Source organism: Papaver somniferum, chromosome 3, assembly GCF_003573695.1.
Source record: "Papaver somniferum cultivar HN1 chromosome 3, ASM357369v1, whole genome shotgun sequence".
Taxonomy (NCBI): Eukaryota; Viridiplantae; Streptophyta; class Magnoliopsida; order Ranunculales; family Papaveraceae; genus Papaver; species Papaver somniferum.
Window position 1 is genome coordinate 220859773 of NC_039360.1, and position 8672 is coordinate 220868444.

The 8672-nt window shown below is 40.2% G+C and overlaps 2 protein-coding genes, 1 non-coding gene and 1 pseudogene across 3 annotated transcripts; 1 reads left to right on the forward strand and 3 right to left on the reverse strand.

Moving 5' to 3' along the window:
* TRNAL-AAG lies at positions 1 to 81 on the forward strand. The gene has a single exon. It is a non-coding gene; the product is annotated as a tRNA-Leu (tRNA).
* Positions 82 to 1011: 930 nt separating this feature from the next.
* LOC113360692 (uncharacterized PKHD-type hydroxylase At1g22950-like) lies at positions 1012 to 2187 on the reverse strand. The gene has a single exon (XM_026604170.1). The coding sequence runs from the start codon at positions 2185 to 2187 to the stop codon at positions 1012 to 1014; it is 1176 nt and encodes a 391-aa protein (XP_026459955.1).
* A 364-nt stretch (positions 2188 to 2551) lies between these two features.
* LOC113360693 lies at positions 2552 to 3209 on the reverse strand (annotated as a pseudogene).
* A 300-nt stretch (positions 3210 to 3509) lies between these two features.
* Positions 3510 to 7528, reverse strand: LOC113358732 (stromal 70 kDa heat shock-related protein, chloroplastic). The gene is made up of 8 exons (XM_026602387.1): positions 6862 to 7528; positions 6155 to 6407; positions 5765 to 5844; positions 5519 to 5661; positions 5276 to 5374; positions 4964 to 5153; positions 4462 to 4860; positions 3510 to 4221 (listed from the first exon to the last, which is right to left on the reverse strand). The coding sequence occupies exons 1-8, from the start codon at positions 7411 to 7413 to the stop codon at positions 3814 to 3816; spliced, it is 2124 nt and encodes a 707-aa protein (XP_026458172.1). The 5' UTR covers positions 7414 to 7528; the 3' UTR covers positions 3510 to 3813.
* Between the last annotated feature and the right edge of the window lie 1144 nt (positions 7529 to 8672).

Genomic DNA, 8672 nt, shown 5'->3' on the forward strand with positions numbered 1-8672 from the left:
GTTGATATGGCCGAGTTGGTCTAAGGCGCCAGCTTAAGGCGCTGGTCCGAAAGGGCGTGGGTTCAAATCCCACTGTCAACAGTTTATTTTTGTATGGATAACAACATGGCCAGAGCTTCGAGCTCTAAATTTATGGACCGGATATTTCCATTTTTTGCAACAAGGGGATATGGAGGACCCAAGAGAAATGATGATAGGATCCTAATTCTCTTTTGTAGGATACTCGGTATCACTTGTAGAAACGATGGGATCCTAATTTTCAATGATGATACAAAATGTGTTGCACAGTGTTAAGACTATATAAACCCGTGTCAGGGGCGGAGCCAGGTTTTGGAAGAATGGGTGCAAAAATTCTTGGCAAGTTGGACAGGGTAGAAGTCCATTTTATAAAAGAAAAAAAAAACCAAAAGAAGCTATAATTGGACTTGGGAGCTACCGGTAACACACCCACGCTCTAAGCTGGCTCTGCCAATGACTTGTGTTACAACAACACGCCTATGATGTTTTTTTAGCCGTGTCGATACGCTTGGACACGGACACGACACATAGACACGGTTTAGTTACCAAGAAACATAACATATAAAATACTCTAAATTAGATTAGCGGCAATGCTATTCAACTCCCTATTAACCATCTCCCTGTTCACCTCCCTACAATCTAAACCCCATATTAAGGAAATGGTGAACCCCACCTGAATCTGAATACAGATCTCGATAGAGATGTAGGGCTTAGATTAGAGGGAAGAGAATAGGGAGGTGAATATCATTTCTGATTAGATTATATCCTTTTAGTTGTGTGGATTTTAATTTAGTAGGGAAAAAAAATTGCAACTAATAGCATTAATCTTTAACTCAACCCCATCAAAGGAGGAACAAGAACAAATCATCCTTGATCACCACTAAATGAGCAGTGTGCTTCAGTGGTTTGAGAGAAAGGGGTGCTAATCTAAAAATATGATACAGTAGTGGCACTTTAATTTGTAAAACTTACCTACTGCACAAACTAACAGTTTCAGGCCGCAGTGTTGTCTCCTCGTCTCCTCAGTAATTGCAGCTTGGTTGCTGCAACTGACAGACGCTGTCTTTCTCTCTGCTCACGTTGGCACTCACCACACCAGGCAGAAAAATCCTTCTGGTACTTTTTTAGCTCCCTAAAAGCTGAACTTCTGCACCAAACGAGTAAGTTAATCCTATGCCCTGATCTTGTAGCCCTGGCACCATACCTATGCCGACCACTATGAAGCACCGCATGTCCAATAACATGGGAATAATCAAAGGATTCCTCAGGCTGATATTCGGTATTTACGTGCTTGTCACACCGGATTCCTCGAAAGTACAAGTCACCACCGGAAAATTGCCTACCCAGGCACACATTCAAGGTGAGTTCAGAGTCATCCACGTGAAAGCCCAAGTCGACATCCCTGTCTTTTCCATATTCAACTACAAAACCATGATGAGAATCCAGAGTAGAGTCAGTAGACCCGCCGACTTCAGGGAAGAACACTTTAGATATGGGACGTACGAAGTCATCCATCAGCTTTTCAAGCATGGTTTCAAATCCAAAATCATCAAGAACAGCGCCATATTTATTCATCAAATTCGGACGCATGATTTTGAAATTAGATTCAGTCACCCACTTTTCAAAATTATCCACCTCAGATAGCAACATGTCACAGAAATCCTTATGGAGCATCTCGAACGTAAACACTCCTGGTGAGGGCTCAGATATTATCCTTCTTAAACTCTCTTCTGTGTTCTTATTGATTGCCTCAAGAAATGATGGAACAAAAAAAGTTTCAGGGTTCATAGTGTACAGCTCTCTGTGTAATGGCTGATAGCTTTCTATTATTTTTTGCCTGTATTCTCTGTGCTTCTGGACTCTGTTGCGTTCTCCTTGAGGAGAATAATAACGAGCCAGAATTTCCTTCATGTAATCAACCTTAAGTTGGCGGGTGACGGTGAGCATACTAGCGGGTAAGTAACGCTCTAGGGAAGTGTAGACACAGGGATTGAATTCGAGATGGAGATCTTCGTAGTTCTCAGGGTTGTGATTAGTGTTTGGATTTAACCTAAGCCTTTGATGAGACTGAGGAGATGGTGAAGAAGGAGAGGATAGCATCATGGATGTACCATTACTACCGTTGATCTGCATCAACGATTGTTCACTTCTTCTTCGTTCTATAGACATTACTGAACCCTAAAATAACCACCCAAGGAGGAGAAGAAGGAGCTACTTTATCGCTTAGTGTGGATTTTCTTTTAGAATTTTATGTTAAGCTCTATCTCCATGTAATACGGTTGTAGTTTGTAGGATAATATACCTTAAGAGATATTTTTCTTTAAAAAGATATTCTTTTAGATTTGGTAATATGAATATACTCTCTAAATATTTCCCCTTGACATCTACTTGTGATATGTTGTCAAAGGCGAGCTAGGCACCCGAGTTCGTTCTCAAGGCGAAAACCCGTGAGCAATTTTATTCTATTTTTCTGGGCGCCTCGCCTAGCGCCTAACACAACATAGGTGCAAACGGTGTCTCCATTTTCTAGTTTTTAAGTTGTTTCGAAATAAAAGGTGGGAACCTGTGAAGAAAAAATCAATGAACTCACCAAGCATATTGAACACCCCAGGTCGATATCAAGTTCGACAGAATCAAACAGGGGCAAGGAGAGCGATGGCTTCCCACCGTCAGAAGTAATCAAACATTCTTGAAATAATCCGGGCAGATTCCTCATCTTTTTCTTGGTTTTCTTCAAATTTTTCTTGGTTTTCTTCAAGTTAATGTGGAAGGCTATTTAGCTTACATAGCCATGGAGATTGAAGGATCTCAGCATGCATGCTCTGCGCTTGTGAGCAAGTAATCTAAACAATTAAGTCTAGAATCTTTACTCGGTTCATTTCACCCATAAAAGGCACGTAACTTTTCATACTGTTTAAGAATTTTCCGTATGGCAATGGCATTGATCATTGCATAACCAACTAACTCTTTGCCTTCTTCAACCACAGCAACATCATCCCCTTTCACAATTTTTCTTTTAATCATGTTAAATAATTTCTGAAACCAGAAGATAAATGAACTTGTAGCAATTTCTGTGCACGCCGGTTGAAACAACCCACAATTGCAGACATCTCACCGTGGAGAGACGGAAAGAATGTCCCATTACAAACTGCAGAATGAATCAAACAATTCACTATTCTCAAACACGTACAAAATCAATACACTATGGACTAGAGAATTACATGCAGCAACGACAATGAGGCAGTACATGTACTTCAATTTGAGTTTCAGTGCATTATGCCCTGCTCAAGGCTGAACGATTGGTCACTACTATCTCATATCTGAATTTCAGTGTTTCGCAGAAATCAAAGAAGAGAGCTTATAACATGCAGTAAAATGGTGGCAGGGGGTTATACCATCCGGACCATGCCATCTTATTTCATTGTGTGCTGTGCAACCGTACAATCGGAGTGGGCAACAAGAAGAAAGAAAATGAAGATGGTAGGAAGGAAGATTGCACAAATGACAGTTGGGTATTTATATTAATCAATTTATGGCAAAACCAACCAACCATTTTATCTCCCGTAATCCTGTCCTCAAGGTCAAAAGGGCCCTCACCTACTATTCTTGTTTGCTCTCAGATTTATTCATCATCTGTTCCCCACTCTCCCAAGTTCAAACCCTATATTCCCCAACCAGTGTAAAATTAACCTCAGATCTGCTTCATAAAAAATCTCTCAAAATCTTACCACATATACACAGTGCAGAGGGTAAAGGAGAAACCTACAAAAAAGATAGTTCCTAGAATTTAGTTCCTCATTTGCTGTCAGTGAAGTCGGCATCGATGACATCACCCTCGGGTCCCTTGCCAGCTCCAGCTCCTGGAGACCCAGCAGCTTCATCACCGCCAGGTGCAGGCCCAGCACCAGGTGCTGCACCTGGTTGGTTGTAAAGAGATTGACCTAGCTGCATCACCTCCTGGTTTAGTGCAGTCATGGCATCCTTGATGGCTTGTGTTGATCCACCAGTGACAGCTTCCTTGAGCTCTCCAAGTTTCGCCTCTACCTTATCCTTCACTTCAGCAGGAACCTTCTCTCCCAATTCCTTGAGTTGCTTCTCTGTCTGGTAAATAACTGAATCAGCCTGGTTCTTGGTGTCTATGGCGTCTCTTTTCTCTTTGTCCTCACCGGCGAACCTCTCAGCTTCCTTTACCATTCTTTCAACCTGCACAAGTTGTCATATTAGGCTCGAGTAATACAATCCTGCATTTATCTAAGTTTCAAGCATGAAAAAGATCGTCTAGAACAGTTGAGATGCACAGTAAATAAACTGTAGGTCATGTGACAAGAAGCTCGTACTGTAAAGAGCTAAACTTTTTAAGTATACTTGAAATGTCAGCATGGCAATTGAAAGAAGGCAAACAAGAGTAAAGCTACAGAAGAAAATAGTGCCATAGAAACATACCTCATCACCGGGTAGTGTACTAGCACCAGTAATAGTAATGTCCTGCTTCTTTCCGGTGCCCTTGTCAATAGCCGCAACAGACAGAATACCATTTGCATCAATGTCAAATTTGACCTCAATCTGAGGGACACCACGTGGGGCTGGAGGAATACCATCTAGACGGAAGCTTCCGAGTGACTTATTGTCTCTCACAAACTCTCTTTCACCCTGTAGTACATTAATTTCAACACTTGTCTGCCCGTCTGCGGCGGTAGAGAACACCTCTGATTTTGAGGTGGGCAATGTAGTATTCCTTGGAATGATCTTGGTCATAACACCTCCAAGTGTTTCCAGACCAAGAGACAATGGTGACACATCCAAGAGAACAATATCACTTACATCCCCAGAGAGCACACCAGCCTGTAATTCAAAGATAAATAAGTAACCCAGTATTCACTGTGGATTTACATTGTCACTCGCATGATTATATAAAAACTACGATAAGGAAAAAGCTGAAACTAACCTGAACTGCAGCACCAAGAGCAACAACTTCATCAGGATTTACTGTAACATTTGGGTCTTTACCGGTCAATGATTTAACAAGCTCCTGAACAGCTGGGATACGTGTGGATCCACCAACAAGGATCACCTCATCCAAGTCCTTGAACCCGAGCTTTGCATCTCTCAAAGAGTTCTCAACTGGTACTTTCAGTCTGGAAAAATTATTTCCAAGGGAAGACAGGAGTTAGCACGCTTGCAATGTACCAAACCACTACAAAAGTCACACAACCAGATGTGTGAGAATACTGCTGGTGATGAACGAAGGAGTACTTACCGGTCAAGAAGGTCTGAGCACAACTCCTCGAACTTGGCCCTTGTAAGAGTCGTCTCGATGTGCTTGGGACCATCAGCCGTTGCAGTAATGAAAGGCAAACTGCAAAACAGAGCGGATACACAACAGTAAGCTCTCACGAATACAGGCAGTGCAAAAGAGAGACACATGTGCCTGTCTGAGCGCCAAAAGCCGAAAAAAATGCTGCATTGACCTTTGACTAAATGTGGAAGGACAACAACTCACCTAATGTTAGCTTGAGTCAAGGATGACAACTCCATCTTCGCTTTCTCAGCAGTTTCAGTGAGACGCTGAAGAGCTTGTTTATCCTTCAAAAGATCGATACCTTCGTCTCTCTTAAAGCTGGCAGCAAGCCAATCAACAATTCTCTGTTCATTGGAAATTCAAACACTCAGTAAACACAACCAGCACAATAATTTTACAGTAATACATCACAATTATGATGAAATGATGAAGAAAGCCTGCATCAACCTTGTCGAAGTCATCTCCACCCAAATGAGTATCTCCAGAAGTAGATAACACCTCAAATACTCCATCACCAACTTCGAGAACTGTAACAGAGGCAGAAAACATATTAAATATAAACTTGTTCAACGCTGATGCTCAAGAAAAGATTGGAATCCTGACTGATCCTTTGAACATCCAACAACACCTCAAAAGCATCAATACACTTAAAACCACATGTAACTGAAACAAATACTCATCAGAGTGTCCATTTTGACATCTAACCAGCTCGTTTCTAAATTAGGCAATCATCGGAAAAGACTATACAAATAAAACAACATTTGGTAAGAAAATATATGCGCTTATATGACAAAATGAACTGCACAACCAAACTTCAAAATTTGAATAGTGAAGTACCTGAAACATCAAAGGTACCACCACCAAGATCAAACACTAGGATAGTTTCATTGTTTTTCTTCTCGAACCCATAGGCCAGTGAAGCAGCAGTTGGCTCATTGATGATACGAAGGACCTCCAACCCAGCAATTCTCCCAGCATCCTTTGTTGCTGTCCTTTGAGAGTCATTGAAGTAGGCAGGAACTGTAACAACTGCTTTAGTAACTTTGTCATTCAAAAACTTTGATGCGTCATCCACAAGTTTTCTCAACACCTGTAAGCAGAACTACGTAAGCACAAATTCATAAAAATAGAAAGCCAAAAATAAACACTAAGCTATACAACATGGAAACATGAGTACAAGTATAAGTAAACCATTAGCCACTCAATCCAAAAACACCATGCTGGAAAACCTCAGTACACTTAAAGATACAAACTTTCTTTTGCTATCACCTGCCTACATGTTATACAAGTAGAAAACACTACAAACCTCCTAAACAGTGTTATGCACAAAAAGGAATAGTCTCTGAATACATTATCCATGTCAATTCACCTTAATTTAACATATTGTCAATAGCAAATACCACATTCACAACAAAAGTAAGAATCAACACATCATACTAGCTAATTGGGGTTTCATCAAAAACCCAAATTTATGAATCACCTAAATTCAGCACATATGTAAGCAAAACAAAAACCCCTAAAAGAGAAGGGATAAGCGGACAAACCTGAGCAGAGATTTCTTCAGCAGCAAACTGTTTACCAATAGCAGGGCATTCAAGTTTAACGTTTCCATTCTCATCCCTAACAACTCTGTAAGAAACTTGTTTAGATTCTTCTTCAATCTCAGACATTTTCCTACCAATAAATCTCTTGACAGAGAAAAAAGTATTCTCAGGATTAACAACAGCTTGTCTCTTAGCAATCTGACCAACTAATCTGTCACCATTTTTAGTGTAAGCAACAACGGATGGTGTTGTTCTTTGTCCTTCAATATTAGTAACAATAGTTGGTTTCCCACCTTCCATTGCTGCTACTGCTGAATTCGTTGTACCCAAATCAATACCAACAACTTTCTCAGCCACAACTCTAACCGGACCACAATTCCTTCTCTGTTTATTGCTCTGATTCAATTTTAGAAAAGCTGAACGTGGTAATCCAAATGAAACACTTGAATTCAATCTCTGCCCGAAAAACACATTTCTAGAAGTGGATTTTCTTGATGTAGTTGATGGGAAAGATGTACCAAGAACATGAATCTGTGCTGCTGATGATGCCATTAGAAGGGTTTATTTAGGAGATTCAAGCTCTTTAAAGGGGGTTTTAAAGGAGCAAGAAAAACCCTAATTCTGAGACTTCGAGGGAGTATGAGATTAGAGAAGATAAGAAAATTGAGAGTAGAAGAAGAAAAAAGGAGAGGTTTTTATTGGGAGAGGGTGAGGGTTAGGTCTAGACACGTCAGATGTTTCTAGAAACATCTTAGACCGTAAGATTTTGTGTGATGGTATGTTATCCGTTGGATTGATTAAGATTGTTGTTATTGAGAAGGAATCTAGAAGATCTTAGGAAGTTCCCATTTGGCCGATCTGGGGCACTGGACACCCAAAAAGTGACCCAAAAGGTTGGTGGCTGCTCTACAAATATAGTTGGCCTTCAATAGTCCACATGGTGAGTTTTTGTATGAAATTCTAGCCTCCAAGTGTGGTGTGAAATTCAAGTTCCAATCCATTAGCACAAAAACGGTAAATAGGAACTTGAATCTGTTGATACAAACCTCAAGGATGAAATGCAAAGTCTAAAATGTCATTATATCGGCTGTGAAGGAATAAGAATTGAATTAACTGAGCAACAATCAAGATTGGCCATGCCTATGAGAGATGTAGTTAGTGGTAGGAGGAGCCATGAAATTCTAGCTCCAAGTGTGGTATCAAAGTTAACTGAACGCTGTCTAGCATTGATTCAACTTCATCCAAACAAAAAGTGAGTACTGGTAGCAATGATCCCCAGATTCCTCAAAGACGAGGAAGTGTAAGTTTCAAGAATAAACGGTATTCCCTCCGTCCCCTATATATAGGCGGAGCTGTAAAAAATTGTAGTCCCGTTAGATAGGCGGACTTTCAATTCCAAGATGGGTTTTTTCCATATTTATCCTTATTTATCATAGGTAGTTACACCTATAATTAAATTTTGTTTCTAACGTTGGAAATTGTACAAAGGATAAAACAAGAAAGAGGATGGAAATGTAGGAAATCAATAAAATTTCTTATTCTAAGAGAAATTCATTTTTCCGCCTATATATTGGGGACGGAGGGAGTATTTTGAATATTTTGAAATCAATGGATCAAGCAGTTCGTATTGATCTATATGGTGTGAGTGTTTTCTGGTAAGTATTTTGCTTTTGGTTGGACCCTCGTTTTTCTTCGAAAAGAGGAAAAATCCTTATTCATTCACTAAACCTTAGGCTTCCTCATTGTAACGAGAAAGAAAGTTGATTACCAAAATTGGAATTCCGGATTGTTTAAAGAGTTCTAAGGTTTTC

What these genes read in the sequence shown, in the direction of transcription:
- LOC113360692 (XM_026604170.1), bottom strand. Translation starts at nt 2,187, where the DNA reads ATGTCTATAGAACGAAGAAGAAGTGAACAATCGTTGATGCAGATCAAC.
- LOC113358732 (XM_026602387.1), bottom strand. Translation starts at nt 7,413, where the DNA reads ATGGCATCATCAGCAGCACAGATTCATGTTCTTGGTACATCTTTCCCA. An exon ending in TTGACTCAAGCTAACATTAG is followed by an intron (nt 5,375 to 5,518) that starts GTGAGTTGTTGT and finishes TCTGTTTTGCAG; the next exon opens with TTTGCCTTTCATTACTGCAA. An exon ending in GTACACTACCCGGTGATGAG is followed by an intron (nt 4,222 to 4,461) that starts GTATGTTTCTAT and finishes CAACTTGTGCAG; the next exon opens with GTTGAAAGAATGGTAAAGGA.